General features: G+C 38.2%; 1 protein-coding gene across 1 annotated transcript; it reads right to left on the bottom strand.

Moving 5' to 3' along the window:
• Positions 1-271: 271 nt before the first annotated feature.
• On the bottom strand, positions 272-18,769 carry tpd52 (tumor protein D52). Its single transcript, XM_042507139.1, has 6 exons — positions 18,675-18,769; positions 6,651-6,778; positions 5,723-5,871; positions 5,101-5,202; positions 2,017-2,065; positions 272-1,167 (listed from the first exon to the last, which is right to left on the bottom strand). Exons 1-6 carry the CDS (start codon positions 18,691-18,693, stop codon positions 1,054-1,056), a joined length of 561 nt encoding a protein of 186 aa, XP_042363073.1. The 5' UTR covers positions 18,694-18,769; the 3' UTR covers positions 272-1,053.
• Between the last annotated feature and the right edge of the window lie 2,728 nt (positions 18,770-21,497).

Genomic DNA, 21,497 nt, shown 5'->3' with positions numbered 1-21,497 from the left:
CTGCATCAGTGTGGAAAATAACGGCCAATGGAATCTCTTGCTGAGCTTTTATCTGTATTACAGAAAGGGGGAGGCTAGGTGTTACCTCCCACACAGAAACAATGGACAAGTGTTTAAATATTGACTCTGGCTCTGGAAGAGACACATTTATTTCACTCTCACCTCGGGTCAAGGCTGAACCTTGGCTGCGTGTTTGCTCTACCTCTGTTCTGCTGATCTTGGCTGTTTTCCTGTAACTATCCAAGCGTGAGGATCATTTTCTGACACACTCTTAACAATGGAAAAAAGGATGGTTTTTATTCTGAAGTGTGTTTTTGAAAACAAAAAACAGCTTCGGAGTCGGTGGCTACAGTGTGACTCACAGTATCTGTTGCTCAGCATTGTGGGTTATAGTATACAAAGTATTGTATCTATATGACACAAAAAGGCATACATTCATGTTCTCAACAGTGTTAGACGACTTTATGACTGTGTGGTGTCGAAGAAAACGGAAGTCAGATTGGCCCCAAAATGGTTACCCATAGTAAACCAAGACAAAACAAGTGCTTATAATAGTAACTTTTTAACTATAAATCCTTCTCTAATAATATCTCTATATTTGTGCAATTTTCTACACTCAAACAAACAAAAAAAAGAAGAACCAGTGTTAACTTGATAAAGAAAAAGTAAACTAGGAGCATGTTTGGCATTGGAGCTTTGCTAGTTAGACAAAGGCAGAGAAATGAGGAGTGCAGGAGGAAAAGAAAAGTCATAGAGCGGGGAGGATTTCTCCCACAGCGAGCCAGAACAGACTCAAATGTATACTATTGACGCCAGACCACCACATGCCTGCACCCATCCCATGCTTTCAGTTTCCACACCAGTTAACAAGTGAGCGCACGTGTCAGACAAAAAGACCAGACAATTAGATCACAAGGAAGGCTGTGGTAAGTCACTTGTTTCCAATAAAGGGAGACTGGCACACAAAAGTTTAGGGGGCATGTTGACGGTCCAGGGGTTATAGGGGTCAAGTGAGGAGGGGCAGGCAGGAGGTCAGGAGAGGTCAGGCAGGTCTCAGTTCATCGGCGTCTCCTGGGTGGGCGAGCCTTCAGGAGGACTGAGCAAAGACTCGGTGGTTGGACTGCTGATGTCTGGGTTACTGTTGGATGCTGATGGACTAATCTTGGTCTGAAGCAGGGGGAGGAGAAAAAATGATTAAGAATAATCAAATGACTGACTCATAACTGAAGTTAACAATGTGATTTATGCACATTAAAAAAAAGAAAACTTCCTGCTGGGTTCCCACACATATTCATGCACAAAATTTCAGGCAGACATAAAGAGACACAGAACGCAGGGACAAAACAAAAAAAACGTACGTGATGGTCGATGTATCGACATATATTTTGCCATTCTGTGACATGACATGGAAGCTAATTCAGGGAAAATTACTGTTACAATTTCATTACACACAACAAAATTTCATGACTTTTCAAATGCTTAAATTAAATTAATTAATTTAACAAAATCAATCCAATTAGCTATTTTTTCAACAGGGTTAATAATTCAATGACTGAATGAATTCCACAACTTTTGCAGGTTTTCTATGACTGTGGGAGCCCTGTTTAAAATTAAAATCTGTGGAAAAAGTGGAAAAACTCAAGGTTCAATTAGTAATATCTGACTTGTTTTTATTAGCTCTGAAAAAATGTGACATCTAGGAATATTTGATAAAGTCATGAATAGAGATTGTAATTAATCAGGCCAATGCGCAAAACATCTGACCTGGCTGATAGGACTTCATTGAGCTGCTAAAGGGCAGCACGCATCACTAATACAATCACAAATACAACAGAACTGAATTAGTGACATTTCCTGTGTATATTCCTGTTGGATCTGTAAGTCCTAAAAATGATCAGTTCAAGGTCAGAGAAGCACCTTGCACATCAGACATTCCTAAGCTTCAACATAATACTGCCTAAAACATTTTAAAATGCATGCATTTGAACCGCCACTAGACGAGTTTTAATTAGTTACCTTCAAAGTCTCCACCCTCTCCTCAAAAGACTTGAAAGTTGGGGCATTCCTGTGAAAGAAAAAGACATAAAAATGATAAGATCACAGACTGACCTGCAGCGTTTGACTACATCTGACATACTCTCTGCATACACTTTGCCAGAAGTCTGGCAAAATGGAGATGCAAACAACAAGTCACCCCTTCAGAGGGATACCTGTAATCACACCTTTAGAAGTCACGATATCTGATACTCAACACAGACAATGCAGGATTTTGAAGTGACCCCATTCTGGTATGTTGTACTGAAAAGACACTAAGAGGTGTTGATTTTCAGGAAAAATATAATCAAGAGGGCCTGAATGAACACGACAAGATGAGGTGACAGCAACATATTCCTCTAAAATATCAGTTTGTAGCATCTAGAAAATTCATGTTTGATTCATACAACTTTGAATACATCTCATCAGACTAAGGAGGAAAAAATATTTACAGACAGTTGCAGGAACAGAGATGGATGTTCTTATTTTGTGGACTTGATGCAGTCCTTGAAAAATCTGACATTGCGGCCATTCTTTTTTTATTAAAAGCTGAATATGACAAGACCATAACATGAAAAAAAATCTTGGTTGGTAGCAGAGAACAGCAATATGACTGTTGTACACAATAACATCAAGAGAAAATGCACAGCTGGTACCAATGCATTAATACTGCGTCAAATGAGTATTAAAACAATTTCAAATATTCTGAATATATATTTGACAATAAATCAATATGTTTGACAACACTAGGTCAAGATGGTTTGCATAAATGTTATACATTTAATGTTTTATTTGCACATAATCAAGTTAAAATTGCTTATTAATTCGCCAATCAACCAATGATTAATCAGCGACTAGATTATTGAATAACTGTTTTTTTTTTTAAGGCAAAACTTCATTAGTTCTAACCCTTTAAAATATGAACATTTTCTGGTTTACCTCCTCCTCTATGACAGTAGACTCAATTCCTTATTTCAGATGGTTGGTCAGATGAAGGAAACTATGATCTATCTATTAATCAGTCAATAATGCTTTAATAATCCATCCATTCATTCACTGATAATGGAAATGAGTGCAGCTCTAGTCTACTTATTCACCTATATTTTGTCATACTTACTAAGATCTGGAGAAATGCAGAGAAAATTGATGTTAGAAATCTGTGGGGAGACAGTAGTGTGTCTTTGTACTTCAAACCAGTAAAGTAAACTGGACAGAGCTTATTTCTGAATGCGGGTGTTTAACAGGTGATCAATGCTACCTCAGGTTTCAAGATGTCACTTATCCCCATATTTTTGATACGATTTTTGCCATCCCTCTGTCAACTTCACAAATCAGCTCTGTCGAGGTGAGATTATAAAAGCTGCACTTCAAATGGTGGCTGATAAAGTAGCTCTTAGTGGTGGTCGCTCTTGGCAACCTAAAGGTACACACTTGAGACTTTTTTTTTTATACAAGCTATGTATTAGAAAAAGAAAAAAAAGACAAACAAATTTCTTCACTGTTGCATGAAAACACTGTGCAGCCTTTCTCTCATGTTTTATTCAACACTTGCTCAGAAGGCACCGCTGAGTTACATTTACACAAACTTCCCCTTACCTCATGACAGGCATACTAGCTGAGTGCTGTAATGAGCGCATGCTATCCGGCAGCATTATGGAGAAGAAAGGGGTTATTAATGGTCATTTTAGCATATTACAGACAGTTTTACACAGACAGAACAAAGACGGGCACACATGTGCAAGAACAACATACAGTGCAACCCCTCATTTATTCCACTATACGTTCAAAGTGCTTAAATCCTATAAATCCTGCATCATCCCATTAAGATTGATTGTGTATTAACACAGTGGGTGGGTGCTAATCCTGTGTATTAAGGGGGTATATCTTGTCCACACACACACACACACACACACACACACACACACACACACACACACTTTGACCCCTGTCAGGTTGCTCCTCAAAGCCCCACCCCCAACCAAACCAGCTCTGTGTTGAGGCTCATCCGTGAGGCTGCATTTCTCAGCACACTGGTACTTTGAGGGGCCTTATAATCTTGTTTGCAGCTCAGTAATCCAGAAGGATGACAGGGGAGAAGACAGATTAGGATCTGAGGACCTGTATCTCAAATAGAACAATCTGTTGCTGGTTTTTAAAGCCTCTTTTCACCAGGAAATATTAACAATAATGGACTGGTAGATATTAGAGCAGGCACTTTGGAAGCAGCATTTTTGGACAGAAAATCAATATACAGTATATATTTGATTAAAAAATATAAAAATTCTGAAAGTGGTGTTCATTCCTGAAGATTATCTTGCTGAACAAAAAGTGTATCAAAAACATCTGTTCACCACAGAGCTTTTTTTCTGCAATGAACCAAAATCAATGGTAAAGTCCCATTACGACGAGGTTTACATTAGCTTTCATGTTGAAAAAAAACATCATCACTCTATAGAGAGAACTGTCAGTGATGTGTGGGATTAAATATGCAAATTGTGCCCATGAAAAAAAATGTGTCCAAACATCAGCCACATCAAGCAATTTGAAACAACATCGGTCAGAGGCTTCCAACCAGTGTTGCGATAAGCACATGGCTGTGATATTGAACTCTGGGATTTTTTTGAGTTAGTTAACAAAGAGTCTCAGAAGAAAGCTGCACTTTAAAATGTAACTATCATTCTTTTTTGTGCCTTTTGTGTTCAGTTCAATGTTCATTTTGTTTGATAAAATAGTGCTGGAAATAATTTTGCTTTCATTTTTTTAATTCAACATACAATTTGTTTTATTTTAAAGTATACTGAAAGCAGCAGAAAACTGAGTGCACTTTAATATCTGTTTATCTATCACATGTACTATCGTGAAATTCAACAGCATTATTGCATTGCATTTCATTTTCCTTATATTGTGCAGCCAACTGGCATTTTGATCTCTATAATTTCTAGGAAATAAATTATCCGGTTGCTCAGTAGAACAAAGGGTAGTGTGGTCTTTCAAAGATTCAGTGCTCCACAAAATATCACTCACTTTTAAAACCACGCTGTCGCTGGTGTCTCCTGTCTGACTCACCTGACATCCTCGAGCTTCCGGCTGATGGCTGAGCCCACATTGGAGAACGCTGCCGTGGCCTTCAGACTCGCCTGAGACAGTGTTTCAGAAGTCCTCCTATAACTGAAAGACAGGAGGGGAGACAGAGAGAGTGAGGGAGAAGTGACAGCGAGCAAAAAGAGAAGACATTAAAGTGGTGAAAAGAGACAGAGAGATCAAAGAACAAGAGGCATCAAGGTCAGAGCTAAACTTCAATGTCTTTTTCATTTTAAACAGCCTGATAGCATCACAATGCTGCTTGTTTCCTGTAATATAAAGCCCATCATACAGTTTCCCAAATGCTAAAGGCAACTTGTCAAGAGCATTGACATCTTTATCCCTGTTGTTCAGCGGAGAATGAGTCTTCTCTCTGGCAGTTTAACGTGTTTTCAGGGCTTTAATACAGGAAAAAATGATCGTACAGGCAGCAGATGCATATGTTGGAAAAAATGATGTATAATAAAGCTGTCATGAGCTCAAAGGACAAGCTAAGATACAAAAGGTATCACATAAAACTTGTAGTTGGCTACAATCAAGAGGGAAAAGCTTGATAGTATGATAATATAACTATGTGGTAAGTCTCAGACTGCAGGTGAGCACTTACGCGTTGGAGGTGGTGACCTCCTGCCAGGTTTTGGTGATGTTCTGTTTGAATTCATTGAGAGGTGTGATTCCCAGCCTCTTCTTGATGTCCACCAACTGCCTCTCCTTGGCTGCCAGCACCTGAGACAGAGTCTGGATCTCATCCTCCACCTGCAACACACACACACACACACACACACAGATGCACACACACTTAGTCAATTAAAGATGCCATTTTATTTTGTTTCAAATGTGCACTATAAACCTAATCTAGTTTTGTCTGAATATGAGATTAACTAAAAAAACAAACAAAAAAAAAAAAAAATGCAGTTAAGTAGCAGAACCAAAAACAGAGAGTAAAGCTGGAGTATAATGTAATGTTTATTTACAAAACAGCTCTACAATAATTTGTTGTTTAACCTGTTGATTGGCAGAAAATTAATCTGCAACTGTCTGAAAACTCAGTAGTTTAAGTCATTTTTTAAACAAAAATGCAAAATTCTATTCAATTCTATAATCTGAGATCATTTCAACTTTTTAGAAACTACTAACTAATCAGTTGTTGGATCACAACAAAATAGGTGCTCTATTTTATGTTTCCCACTGATACAATCATGGCAAAAGAGCTGCTGGAAATTTTGGCTGTCATGGGAATTACAAATCCAACATCTGAAGCAAGCTAAGTGGCTGAATCGTCTAAAGCAGCAACAAGGGACCTGAAATGAGCATGTTGCTGTTATGGGAGGCTGTTATGTGAACACAGCCTGGCTTGGTTTCAAATTAAAAGATGTTCAACACGTACATTACACATGTAGAAGGTAATGGCAGACTCAAAGACAGCAGTCAAAGTGGCGTATACATATTGTAGCTTGCTTTTTTGCAAGATCAGGTCCAGCACCTGATCTTGACTCCCTGAACCATGACCTCTTTAATCCCAGATCCCTCCTGACCTTGACCAACTCCTCTTGCAGCTCCTGCCGCTCCTCCTCTGTCATGGCGGGGGGAGGGGGAGAAGGACCTACAGACGTCACTGCATCTTCTCCAACCTCTGGCACCGAGTCAGGATGCTGCTGGGAACCTGGGAGGTAAAATTTTTTTAAAAATTAGATATAACTGTACCTCTCACTCCGTGACTCATGCGTCCATGCTGTAGAATATTTGTAGAGTCTAATTTTTTTTTTTAAACACATGTTCACATGTTTGTGCCTATGTTTACTCTCTGACAGTGAACAGGTGGCATGGGAGAGGAGGCTGATGTTGGCTGTCAAACTCAAGCTGTCATTGAGTTTCCTCTGGAGGATGAGAAAAAGAAAGTAAGTAGGACTAAGAAATTTAAGGATGCAAAACATGCTGTTTGATGGTGGTGGTAGCCAAGAGGGAGAAACTTTTCATGATCCACAACACAAGCTTTCATTGCTACTGTGCAGTTGCGAAAAAAAAAGAAAAAGAAAAAACACCTTCTCTCTCTCATGCTCACAGTCGCATTATTCACTCCACACACATACAGTATACAGTGAAGTCTCTCGTCTTTGATGTAGCCGTCTCTGACAGAGCTGTGCCCAGTAGGAGCAGCAGTGCATCAATAATACAAAGAACTTTCTCGATGGAGACATCCTGGGCTCAGACAGCGTGAGAGAACAGAGCGAAGGACTTGTTAGGAACTGTCAGTCAAAAGGACGACAGCGGGTGAGGATGTACTGGGGTCAGGACTGAGCTGGAACAGGGAGACACAAACTCTCCAGTAATTTTTCTTCTTATCTGGTCTTTTGTTGTATTTCTAGGATCCAGAGTAAAAGTTACATTTTGGAAATGAAAACAAGCAATAGGATTTAAAAAAAAAAAGAAAGAAAGAAAGAAAAGAAAGAGGAACTAAAAAATCTGTGTGGGGGAAGGAGGAAGTACAAGTAAAAATAAAATTGGGACTACGCCATTATCTCAGCCGGGGGGAAGGCAGAACTGACGAACAGACTGGTAAGAATACAGAGAACATGTGCAAAGCATTAAATCACCAAAAAATATAGAACAAAATGGCTTCCTCAGACTGACATCAATATTTAGTGTGAAACATGGAATCATACAACCATAACAAAACGTAGCATAGACAATCAATATTGAGCTTTGGACATGTCTTGAAAACACCAGAAGATTAGTACTGTAAATCTCATGGAAAGGGAGGTCACAATAACTACTTTCAACTATAGCCGGTTGAAGTTGTTTTATTTTGAAATATTTGCATTTTAAATACTGTATACATATTTTCTGTATGTTCTGGTTGTATTTTAGTAAAGAGACTACTGAGAAATAAATATGTAAGCTCATTATAGCCTTGCTACCATAACAAAGTTTAGAGTGGCCTAAGACTTTTGTGCAGTGCTGTAGACATGGGTCTATCAGCATCACTAAATTCTTTTGATTTCTCCTCTTTCTCTCTTTCATGTCACATCCCCAAACTCCAAAGAACATTAGACAGAAGGTTGGTTGAGGACAGAGAAACCATAATCAAAAAGAAGCTTGCAATATTCCCAGAAAGACAGTGGAATTTCCTCACAACTGTCTGGAGAGCGGCTCATGAAGTCACAGCATTTCCATGCCTCCCAATAACATAGTGTTAACACAAGCCCAGAACTGGCCTGTGCTATTACTTGCTCTAACATTAATTAGTACCAGGGGAATAAGAGGCGCTGATTGGATGCGTCTCAAGTGAAAATATTTCTATGCCAAGACATGCATGCAATATCAGTGAATCACTTTACAGAGGAAAGAGAGATGGGCATTACAGTAATTGAGTGAATGGATTGGAAATGCACTTTTTTCAGCCATCAGCCCTGAAACCACCCCTACTGCTCCTCTGAAGCGTCATCATCTGCCCTGCAGCTCTCCTCCCTCATATCTCTTTCTCACGTCTCACATTTGCCCTCTCCTCCCATTACTGATGATGCAGCAGTGCCATTTAAAAACACACACACACACACACACACACACACACACATACAGATATACACAGATACACCTGCTTACAGTGACAGAATTGTGTAATGGACACTTATAGGACAAATCTCCCTCTTTGCTAAGACTGTTCTCATGCACTGTCTGTGCCATGTGGTAAACTGTGAGGCTGAAAAATGAAGCTGACATAGGGTGCCAAAAACTGCAGGTCTTTGAATGGCTACTTGAGGCTGGCTCCAAAACGGAGTCAGTCACCCAAAGACCCATAAACAAACACAGTTCCCCCCAAGACAGTTGTGAAACCAAGTAACCTTTAAGTAATTTTAAGGTACATCATCACCATGTTTCTATCCAAAGCAAGTCAAGTCAAACTTTATTTGTGAGCACATTTAAAAAAACAGCAGTTAACCAAAGTGCTTAAAACCTTACTTATGTAAGACTACTTTAAAAAATGCAACTTGACATTATGTACGTTAACATCATTTCTAGGGTGCTAATTTGTATAAGGACATGTTGCCTTCTTAAATAGTTCTTTTCTTTTGATAACTTACATTATTCTGCTTTTTGGTAATATTTCATTGAAAGCCCAGCGTCTTCTTGGGGTGAGAGGAACAGGTTTTGTAGGCTGACACCTCACCTGTGTTTTCTGCTCTGTACAACTTTTGAATACATTTTTGCAGGCAGTGTGAGATCTGTGTGCATGAGAGTGGAGGTAGCTATGCAGTGAATGTATGCCTTGGAGGTGCGTGTCCATCTGAAGGTGCCAAGAGAGAAGAAAAGAGCCAGAGAAAGAAAGAGAGAAGTTTGTTTATGTGGGTGTCGGCAGAAGTTTGGCTTGCTTTACTAAACTGCATACCCACCCACATGGCTGCCCTGCCCCTCTACTTTAGCTCATTTCCTCAACATGCTCAGCCAGATGACCACCGGACTCTGCTGTCATATCCACAACAACCAATGAGAAAAGTAGTGTTTTAAAGCTGAAGCATGCCTGAAAAACACACTTGCCAGACATCTGGCACATAATTATCTCTTTGTTTAGTGATAACGAGTCACAAGCAAAGCTCTATAATTGTTGAGGCCCACTGAACGCATGTAGCCTAATCATCATAAGCAATACACCAAGTACACCATAAGTTATTGGCCGTCTTGTTATCCATATATATAGAGATGGTCGTAATTTGAGCCTTTTATGTTTTTAAAAAAGGAAGATGAGAACATTTGGTGTACTGGAGAAGTGCTGTGCTATGAAATAAGCATAACCATGACAAAATAATTTTGAGGCTCATTTAGATGCAGTGGAAGAAGTATTCAGATCCTTTACTTAAGTAAAGGTACTAATACCACCCTGTGAAAGTACTCTGCTACAAGTAAAAGTTCTGCATTTAAAATGGTACTTAAGTAAAAGTAAGTAAGTATAATCAGGAAAATGTACTTAAAGCATTAAAAGTATAATTAACTAATGCATAAAAATCCGAAATAAAAACACACATTCAAAAACTTATAAAAAAGAAGAAAAAAAATCAAAAATTATAAAAAAGAAAAAACACCCAAAACTACATAAAAAGGAAAAAAAACACCCCAAAACTCCAAATTATTCAAAATAAAAATAGAAAAAACAAACGCCCAGAGCTTAAAAAAAGGGGGAAAAAAGAAAGAAAAAAAACACGACCCAAACTCAAAATGATTAAAAACAGGGGAAAAAAACATGGTATGAAGAGAATATACTCAAGTAAAGTACACATGTACATTTTTTTCCTTTATTCTAAATAAAAACATGTTGACTAGTAGATAGTCAACATGTCAACATAGTCAACATAGGTCTAGTAGCTTTGTGTTCCCCCAAATTCTTCCTATCCAATTGCCCAGATCTGTATTTTGTCTTTCTGTCCAGCACAGACACACACACACACCCCACACACACACAGTCCTCACATCCTCCCTCTGGCCTCTCCCTTTCCTCCTTGTGATTACCTCTGGTTTTGACAGCTGGCGAGCTGGGCGGCGTGTCGTTGTATGCCGGGGAGAGGTACAGGTAGCTGGCATTGACTCCTTGTTCAAAGTCAAATGGAGAGTGATATTCCTCCAGGGGCTCCATGTTTACAGTGAGTACTGTGTTTGCTGATCGGAGTGACTACCACCTCCCTACCACCACCACCACCTAAGCAAAGACAGCCGAGCGCTGATTGTCTGCATGTGATCCAGGCGCGTGCTGGCTCTGTGTCTCCTTGTTTACAGCGTCCTGGACTCTTGTTGTGTGTGTGTGGCAGACAGACACAATATCCGAAAGTGTGTGTAGGTGGGAAGAGGTGTCGTATTGGCTTTCAGGTGGTCAGAAGTTCAGAGTGAGAGTGCAGTGAAGCAGCATTTCCATTTTCAGTTTCTGTAGCAAGTCAAGACGTTGTGAACCCTTGGCTCGTTTCTCGCTGTTAATAAGTTACCTCTACCTCAAGCGGCTGTTACACACCCACACACACACACACAGCCTCCCTCTTCCTGTCCACTGTAATCCCAAAGGTCAATTCTCAATCCATCCATCTAACATCCATTTGCGCAATCGGTTCCGTTTTCAGATGCTAGCCATTGTTAGCAGAGCTTGTGCTGCTGTGACATTGCGTGACACTCCGGTTTCAATACTCTCAGGTCTCTCTGTCAATTCCCTCCCTCCCTCACTTTTCGTCATCAAGCCTGTCATCCAAGGAGGAAATAAAAGAGGTCCCATTTGTGAGGGCCGGTCACATGATGTGTATGTGTTGGGGGGGGGGCATTAGATGAAAAGCATAATCTGCAGTGTCCCAGATTACAGCGAAGCGCTAATCCAGGGTGGCCGGTCCAGCTTGGAGCAGCAGTAATGCTAGTCAGCTACAATGGAGTGGATAGAGTGCCGGAGGCTACACTTGGTATTGTGTGTGTACTTGAGGAAAAGTGCTCTTTGTGTGGCGAAGAGAGCACGTACATGTACACGTGCCACTGTGTGTGTTTGAGTTTTGGCCTGCAACTAATGGTTATTTTCATTACCAGTCAGATCATTTTCTCAATTAACCGATTGGTACATAAAATGTCATGAATACACTTAAAAAAATTACCATCACACTATCTACAAGCCTAAGTGGATATAATCATATTGTTTATTTTGTCCTTCCAACAGTCCCAAAACCAAAATACATTTATTTCAACATGATAGAGGATTTAAAAAACAATACATATAAAAATTTGAGAAGCTGGAACCAGCTAAATTTGTCATTTTTGCTTCAAAAATACATAAATTAGTTGATATTCAAATAGATATTCATTGAGTTTGAGTGGAAAATTGGTCTGTCAGTCTTTTCAGAGCTGATCAGATCGATGGATGAAAGGAGCAGTGGCTATAGCGATGGTAAATGCAGACTTTTTGACCCCGCGCAATAACTGGCTTAGTTTTACTTTCACTGTGCCTGCCACTCTGCTGCTCCGTCTGTGCCCAGATTACGCTCTGCATTCTGAGAGTGTGGTGCAATGCATAACCAAACAGTGTATGTCTTCCAGTTGTGCTCCGACTGAATGGTCCAGCTCAAAAAATATAAAATCAGCTTGGGGTGGAAGATTGTTTTGGTCATGGCAGGCTGCCATAAATAAATAAATGGTGGGGATGTAGGCCTTTGTGAAGTATATGCTTAATCTGTTACCAAAAACTACCAAACCCTATAAAACATCAATCAATTTTTCCTCCTGCGAATTCTGACAATAGTGTTTATGTTATGTCACACTAAAGTGTTTATAGGAGAAATACAAGGCAGGAATTCAAGCTGCACAAAGAGTGGAAATATGCACAAATAGGTCATGTTCAATTTAATTCAAAGACATTCAAGGACTGTCAATTGACAGCAAGCATCTGCTGACACTCTCAAGGCTGCAATTACGTGGAAAAGCAGCCTGGTGACATTCCAGCATTAATTTTACGATGTAAGGTGTAGATGCTGCCAAGGATTTAAACTAGTGAAACTCTGTAAACTGTATGAGGTTTGGAGGGAGGTAGAGAAAAAATACCTTACATTACAAAAAACTGAACTCTACCATGTTCTGTACACAGAGTTCCCATGCACCAATCCTCTGTGGTTAAGAGCCAGACGAGCATGTTCGTGTGGTCTTCTCCAGGAAATGCTTCACATTAAGAGAGAGGGACGGGTGTTATCTTGGAAGTATTGAAGCACTTGGGGACGAATTCCACAATCAGATATGTCAAAGTGAAGAGAGTAGAGATGCTGTGTGTATTTTTCCTTTTTTAGTGCAGAATTATAGACGTGGTGAGGCTAACTAATGTTACTGTGATCTGGCCCGATCTGCGGACTAAGGCTTCATTGCACTGCGCTCCCATTCAGCAAGGTCAGCCCAGGAAGTGACACACATACAGTCACTCATCCAAACTATAAAGTATCATCATGCACATATAAACTTAAATAGGCCCACAACCAAGCAAAATGAAAATTGAAATCACTGGTATGCTTGAATCAAATAAATAATTTAAGTTCCAGCAGGGTCACAAATTTTATTTTGACAATAATCTGACTAAAACTCCACATTTCAGCGTGTTCTGTGATTGAATTAATTATCATATTTGATTGATAAGCCAAAACAGATAATGTCACCAAAACAACTCATGGACAGACTGTAACCCTGAACAACACAGGCATTTTCAAGTGGTTAATGAAGCACAGCATGAGATCCATTACCTTACTATTCATGGCATACCCTGTCACATGATTAGCCTAAAACAAGAATCATGAGACAGGATGATTGGGGATGCAGCCGGAGTGCCCACAAAGTTCACATGACATGTGTATCATGGGAAAACAGTAAGAAGGACAAAGAGTGGCTACACCTCAGAGGGGACACAGATACTGTACATGTCTGTGCAGTAAGAGAATTGTGTTTTCTACGGTGTTTCTGTGTCTGCACTATGCTAGCATGCTGCTGAATGTAACTTAATACCTTCCATGGTGCCACAGGAGTGATATCAATAAGTTTCAGGTCAGAGTAAAATTTTTTAAACCGGTTTGATATTAAGCTCAACACTGAACCCAACTGGCACACTGAATTTTACCTCTATATGTTACACTTGTTTTAACGGTGAAACAATCATTACATTATGTTTGTCAGGCAACATTTTAACAGCAAGGGGGAATAACGCTGTACCATTTTCGCCTTGTACAGGCTGAACAACAGGGGCTTGATAGAGCCTTTCCATTGCTTCCCGTCACCCCAAAAAACACAAATACAACATGCACCGGACGCATCTTGACCCCCTTCAACCTCTTTTAAGATTTGATCTCCTTTGTGTTGCCGTCCTTGGCTTGGCTGTAAATTGCACATGGCTTGTGCTTGTCAGACACTAGAAGTTCCTTTAGTCCATAAACATAACATTATGTTATATATAATTCTCAGCAAGAGAGTGAATGAGCATATTTTTTGAATTGTTGTACTATTTCTTTAAAGGTGAACATACTAAGTAAAGTTCATTCTTCAAACGCAAGGTCTGACATGCAGTATGCTAACTTTTCCCAAATACAAAAGTGACCCTGTTGATGAAGAAGCCTCTTTCCTTAGTTAAAATAGTTACCCTCATACTGTGCGCACAGTCCTCCAACTGTTACATCATTGCTACAGTTTACATTTATTAATATTTAATAAAATAACCGGGGAATTAAACGTTAGACCTCACCAAATTGTGTCTTAACCTGGATTAATGATTTCAGCAACCTTGTTTAATTTGTTTTACTCTAATAGACTATTAAGATGAGGGGGAAATAGCAAATATTTCATATGACCAGAGGCCCTACAGTGATGTAGAAAATGGGGCCAGAAATTCCGGTCTCTCTGGAATCAGTGGTTAAGCCTAGAGCAGTTTTTGGCACAGTATATGGAGGTCTCATTTATCTAGTGCATCTCTGAAAAAAAGAGTGATTATAAAAAAGGACGAAATTTTTTAAAAATCGGTTTTAGGTTAAGTTATTTAGGATTGATTCTTTATTCATCCACTATAATGCTCTAGTTAAAAGTGAGGCCCAAAGTTTCTCTCTGCAGTGTCATGTATGCCAGAGGTACCAGGCAGGCGAGATCTCTGCTTGGTCAAATCTCACAGGTTAATGAAGAAAATCTCCATAAAGAAGAAGTCAAATGATGAGGGATTAAATGGCCACTGTGTGTTTGGGTTGACAATTTCTACAATTGCTTCTTGGTGTTATGAAGTTTTGTAACAAAAAATATTAACATTACAAGTGTAGTATTGTTACCTGCTTGGGTAAGAAAATATATCTTTACCGAGATCTAATGATTTCTTTCTTAATGCTGCAGTAGGCTGATCATAGTGCAGTACCTTTAAAGGTTGGGAACATTCAGCCCATTATATGGAACACAGGGAACATTTTAATCATATACCACATTTGAAAACTCTCATGCATGTGACAATCAGCTCAAAGATCAAAGTTTTCAGACAGACAGGGGGGTTTCCCTTTAGTCTGTGAGATGAAATGTACAAACTGCTGACACTGGTGAACATGTGGGTTTTGTGGTTCGAGTCTGAGCTGTATGTGTATGTCTTAGTTCAATAATGGTTGACATCAAGCCCTTCAAAAGCTCTTTTTAAAATAACTTGTGACAACCATGACAAGTGTGCAGACTGCAGAGAGATGCATCTTTGAGTTCACAAATATTCAATCATGTAAAAATGTGGAAGCACTTTTCAGGCCAGTTAAATCAGTCCTAACCCTGTCAAACCTGAGCAAATTGGCTTGATTTCTTTTAAAACGATGTTGAAAAGGGCAAGTAGAAACTTAAGAATAAATGACATAAAAACTGGCAAAAAAATGTACAAGAATTATCTAAAAATTGAACATTTCTTGCCAAGTTGCTCACTGACCTTTTCCCCATGCTTTCAAAAGAAAGGAACCCAATTTGCTGAGTGTTTGAAGGTTTTAATGCTTGTGAAGGCATCTGAGTGCAGCAGAAGAAAAGTGATGTTGATTCAGGTTCCAAAGGGTTAAAACAGGGCTTAATGACTAACTGATATTTACCCTTTTTTTAACATTTTGTCAGCATTGTGACAAATTTCTTATATCAAGATATTGGATCACAGCTCTCCCTTTCTCACGGCTGGATCTAAAAAATTTGAAATCACACGTGGACATATTATGAAAGTGTGATTATGTTCAAGCAAAACACATTTCGAACTCAAGTCAACTGTACATGGTTATCTGCGGGATGTTATCTGTGACAGACTTCCCCTGACTGTTCACACAGTTGAAAACATCTAGTTATGCCTCACTGAAATCTAATAAGACAAAAATGTTGGCCACTGCTCGCGATCAATCTCATTAGACAACCGATTTGAAAAACAACATAGATTGGTAAGCCTAACTGTCTCATTTCTTGAACATCTGATTTGAGCAAAGGCCGTTTGCCTCAATGAAGGAAACAGAAAACCAGGCTACATCCACAAGGTACATTCATGTCATGCATGACTTTCTTGTCAAGCTACAAAAACCCACTTATGGTGATATGTATGAGGTATTCTGGAGCATTTTAAGGGTAATTGCAAAAAAAAATCCTCTCAAAGAAAGAAAGATACATTTTTTCAATAAATGATGGGAATTTTTTAAAAATAGTACAAGTTGGCCCATGAGGTCTTAATGTGAAAAGTCTTTACATTGTAAGCAATAATACAGAACTTAGACATAAAGTTTTCTCTGTGCACAAATACCACAATGCTAACAATTCAACATAGTTTTCCACAATATACCACATGACCATGTTCTACTCTCAAATTCAAACTCTCAAAAGACAAAGTCAAATTTCAGACACTGTATTATAAAGCACTGTATTATTGTATTATAAAGAAAAACAGAGCCATATGATCTGAAGTCACAACTGAAAAATCCATTTAACTGCAGGAAAATGCAAGCACAAAGAAGAAGCTATTGTTATCATAAAGGTCGTCTACGTTCACACAATCAGAGGAGAGCAGACTCCACTCCCCTAACAGCTCATTTGAGGACCACCAGTCAGATCACTCAATATGCAAACTGACTCTCACCTTCTAAAACCTGCTACCATAGGTCTGTCTCATCCTGATTTGTAATGTTTCAACTGAAATACTTACAACTGACTGAGGCAGAAGAACACCTACACACAGAGTAAAATGAAAAGATTTAACAAAAACAGATTAAACATGGTGGAAGCTTTGAAGTGCCTTTTTAATCTCAAATACTGGTGACTGAATGAGTAGGCTAAAATTCAACAGGTGACGCTGACAAGGAAAAACATCGACAAGGACGTGGGTACAGATGGTGCCGGCATACAGCAGCCATACCTGCATAAAAGTGTGACAATAAAATGGACTTCACCATCTGTTGCCATGAGAGTATAAAAAAAGAGAACTATACAGTTCCTATGATGATAGTTAACAGGACACAATGACAAGGAAGGACCAAAATTTACTACTTAACTCATTGTTTCTAAATCTCTGTTTTCATGGCCATATTACGAAGCTTAAAGAGCAAAAAGACACAATATGTGCTGCCTGAACTACTGACACACACGATGGAAAATAATGTAATGTGTTAGGGAAAACCTTGAAGGCATATGCAAAACACAGGACAAACTACATTACCAAAGAGGAACCATAGTCACAAGACAAGTAGCCCCTAACCAACAGTGACTAAGAGTCAATTTGCTCAAAAATACATTGAGATGGCACACAAACTGACAAGATTGTCGCACTAGACCTCATATGATGATATTAATGGGCACACATTATAGTAACAGGTCATATATGTCATTACATAAAATAGGCTGCACCCCACCTTGTAAAATACAATTTTTCACCTTGAGGCCAAAAAAATAAAACATGCAGACATCAGGAAATAACATTTCTGCAGGCGGTTGAGGAATGCTTCTGCTGACGGGAAATGAGGTCAGGGCTGTGCCTTGTTTACCTGGCATCCCCTTGAGGTGAGCAAATAAACCTCTGTCACTCACTCTCTTTCAGAACGACTACACAGTGTTGTGGTGCGGAAATAAAATACAAGTTTTACATACATACAAAGAGGCTTTATTTGTTGCAATAATTGTCTTGATTTGCAGCATGCACTTGCCTGAGAAGCAGCTATCGCAATAGGCAAACACACAAATCTGGAGTATAGAAAAAGGGTGTTGAGGTATATGAGAGAGCAGATGGCTGCCTAGCAGGATGGGAATGTCCAGGCAGGTGAAGGAGAGGAAAGGAAGGAAGCAGTAAAGGTGAATACAATACATTCCCAGCATACCTGTGGTTCATACTCACCTCCTCTCTTGATATTAAAATACTTGGCATTGCCCCACATGTGCTCAAAGGCCTGTTTGACCTCACTAAGAAACCTCACAGCCTTCACATACACTGATAGGAACGTGCTACTTTCAAACTAAATGTACTTGTTATGTTAGAAAAAGGAGCAGAAATGTAGACCGTGTGGCTTGGCTAGAACAGGTAGGACATTTAACAGACGCGTTATAAGCTATCAGACAGGTGTAATTTAATTTTACATGTTAGGTTAGCAAGATGTTCTCAAATACAGAACACTGATATTCTACCAAAGCTAATACTACCCCAACAAACCGTTTAAGTTATTAAAATATACGTACATTTCAGTGCCTGACATGTGCTGCTTAGTTTAATGGAAATGACAACTTCCTTGTTCATACTTTTACTGAAGTTACGTTAGCTCATTGTCATGCTGCATGTTGGAACAAAATGTTGTGAAATTACTTCCGTGATAGTTTTTAATAAACGTTGACACTTTACCGGTGTATCCGAAATATACATTTACGTCAAAAGATGCACAAAGATGGCACAAAGATGCATTTAATTTGAGTTTTAAAAGTAGCATATGTTCTCAACGGACTACTTACTCACTGCGCAAACTTAGCTAGTTTGCTAACTTTCATGTGAAACAAAAGTAGCTTAAAAAACATTTTTGTAGCAACATAGTCACTGACAGACATTTCAGCAAATTATTTACCTTTCTCTGCATCCTCCATTGTGCGACTGAGCGATGTTTCTGGTAGTTTGTATGTCCAGAGTCTGCAGGTTGATCACTTGGCTGCTGCAGGTCTTCCTGCTCTCTCTCTCATGTTGCCAGGCAGCTCGCCGTGCGGGGTGGGGTTCGTCGTGACGTCATCACGCAGCAGTGTAAACAGAGGCGAGCACGTGGATCAAGTTTTACACCATCAACAAGGAAGAGCTGCATGAATACGACACGTAGTAATAATAATAATAATAATAATAATAATAATAATAATAATAATAATAATTTTAATTTCAGTAATTTCATAGTTATATATAGAACGGTAGTGACATGCTTTACACTTAGATAAAAAAGTAAATAATAAATAATTCTAAAACTCATCTTAAGAAGACAGTCTCAGTTAACACATCATACATAGAAAAATCACATACAGACATCTTGATCCAAGGAAAGACAGGGACATTTGTAGTGAGCTAAAGTTTTATGTTAAGTTGTAACCCTAAGGAATAGCATGCAGAATATAGCCTACAATATCACATTTTTTGAATGCAGCTTTTATGTGCACATACATTATTTTTGTAGAGTTTGTATTTGTGGATACATTTTTATAAACCCTGAGTAAAACCTGAGTAAATTTGCTTGAGTTTTTTTCAAAAACATAGGAAGAGGGCAATAAGCAACAAAAGAGGAAACTAAAACAAAATTAGCAAGACATTAGTCTTTATGACTGTAATTGATTGCAGTCCTGTTTTCTGTGTTTAAATTATCTTATTGATTGCATTCTATATTCTATTGTATTTTGTATTTATTTGATCCTTTGTAAAGCACTTTGTGAGTCCTCTCTGTGAGAAGTGCTTTAAAAATAAAATTTACTTACATTTACTTACTTAAAAAGGTTTAAGAAAATTACCTGGAAATTATTTTTTTTTTAAAAAAAACAGAAAAGAAAAGAAAAAGGGGAAATGACAGAGGAAAGTGCTGAAAAAGTATAATAATTTCATAACATGATTTTAAATACTTACAATATACTATTAAATACTGATAATTGACCATAAATATAGTTTTTCCCTAGCTATTTTTCCCTGGACCCCCCCCCAGCATTTTGAAAATAATTTTCTAAACCTGAAAAATTCTTTCAGTTTGTAGAACACTTCTTGCCAAGCTGCTTACTGGCTTTTTTCTGAGTTTTTGAAAGAAATTGCACCACTTTGCTAAGGGTTCAAAGGTTTAAATACTAAAAAATAACATTAGTAGACTAGTCAGTGATTTATAACCTTGATAAAGGCATAACATTAGCAGAAACAAAATCACAGATACCTCCAAGACTTACTCATTTATATCATACACAAGAAAATAATTTGACATACACTGTCATATTAATATTTAAGATTCAAGAGGTTGATTGTCATACACAGTGGTTTACACCATACAATGAAATTCTTAATTGCTTCAGAGAAATTAAATTTGTCAAATTACTCTGGTGTTTGTGTCAAAGATCGTATGAGCTGAAGCAAGAGATAGATGTAGATTGAATAATTGGACACAGCATGCTGCCACACAGCATTATTACCCCCTTGGGAATTTCACCATTACAGTTGGACACAACCGCCACCTTACTGTAATCAAAACCTGGGTTAAATCCCGCTCTTGTTCACACACACAGTGCAAAGCTCTTAATTGAACAGCATTGAAACTGTACACCCAACTATGTCAAGCATCACACACACATTCAAACACATACACACACCCACACACACCAACCCACACACACACACACACACACACACACACACACAAACACACACATACAAGGGGGGGGGGGGGGGTTCCTTGAAAGAGTGCCACCTGCTGGATCTGATCCTGATGACAGGGAATAGAAACTTGAGATACATGTTAATATGTCAATACTTTACTAACGTCGCACATTGCATAACTTTATTACAGTCACGTGTTTATTCATGTGTTTATTTTAATTACCTTATAGCTGTGTATAGTAATTCATAACTTAATAAATATATCCTAAAAACAAATAGAATCAGCCAATATAATACAAATCATGATATCATGGTGACACACACTCAGAGTTATGCTTCGGACAAAGAAAAGGGTTGTATTACTATAATGGTTACTATAACGGCATTATAATTAATGTAATGACACCGATAAGTTTTTAAAATGTGTATTAAATGCCACAGTTAACCCTTTGAAACCTAGCACATTAAAACAAGGAAAAAAGGCAACGAGAAACTTAACAAGAAAAAACAAGAAAATCAACTGAAATAAGCAAAAGGTGTGAGGAAAGTAACAAAGTAACTGGAGCAAAAACAAAAAAAAAACCCTGAAAAAAATGCTAAAATAAATTTTAAAAAAATAAATGTAACTAATTTTGAATATTATTCTGTAATGTATTTAAAAATACATTACAGAATAATATTCAAAATTAGTTACATTTACTAATAATAATAATATTAATAATAAGAATAATTCATTTGTTATTTCTCTGATAAAACTCTCTCTCGTCATTTTATTGTCACCTTTTATTTATATATAATTTTTGCAATTTGCAGGACATTATATGCCAAGTTGCTGATTGCCATGTTTCCCATGTTTTCGAATATCACATTTTAAAGGTTAAAATACGTGTGAAAGGCATCTGAAAGTGATGCTGGTCCATGTTTTAAAGGGTTAATTCACACACGTGCATTTATATTTATATCTATATAAAAGTTACTTTAGAGATGTTTTTTTTTAAATGTTATACTTAATATATCTATCTTATGTTAATAAAATAAATAAGATATATAAAGTAGTCTACTA

Source organism: Plectropomus leopardus, chromosome 18, assembly GCF_008729295.1.
Source record: "Plectropomus leopardus isolate mb chromosome 18, YSFRI_Pleo_2.0, whole genome shotgun sequence".
In the NCBI taxonomy this organism is placed as follows: Eukaryota; Metazoa; Chordata; class Actinopteri; order Perciformes; family Serranidae; genus Plectropomus; species Plectropomus leopardus.
Note: the sequence above shows the minus strand (reverse complement) of the source record. Positions and strands in the feature narration are given on the sequence as shown.

Excerpts from the sequence above, each read along its gene's own strand:
- tpd52 (XM_042507139.1), bottom strand. Across the intron at positions 5,872-6,650 it reads TGCAAGAGGAGTTGGTCAAG|GTGGAGGATGAGATCCAGAC; the intron begins GTCAGGAGGGAT and ends TGTGTGTTGCAG. Across the intron at positions 1,168-2,016 it reads AGAGGGTGGAGACTTTGAAG|ACCAAGATTAGTCCATCAGC; the intron begins GTAACTAATTAA and ends CCCCTGCTTCAG.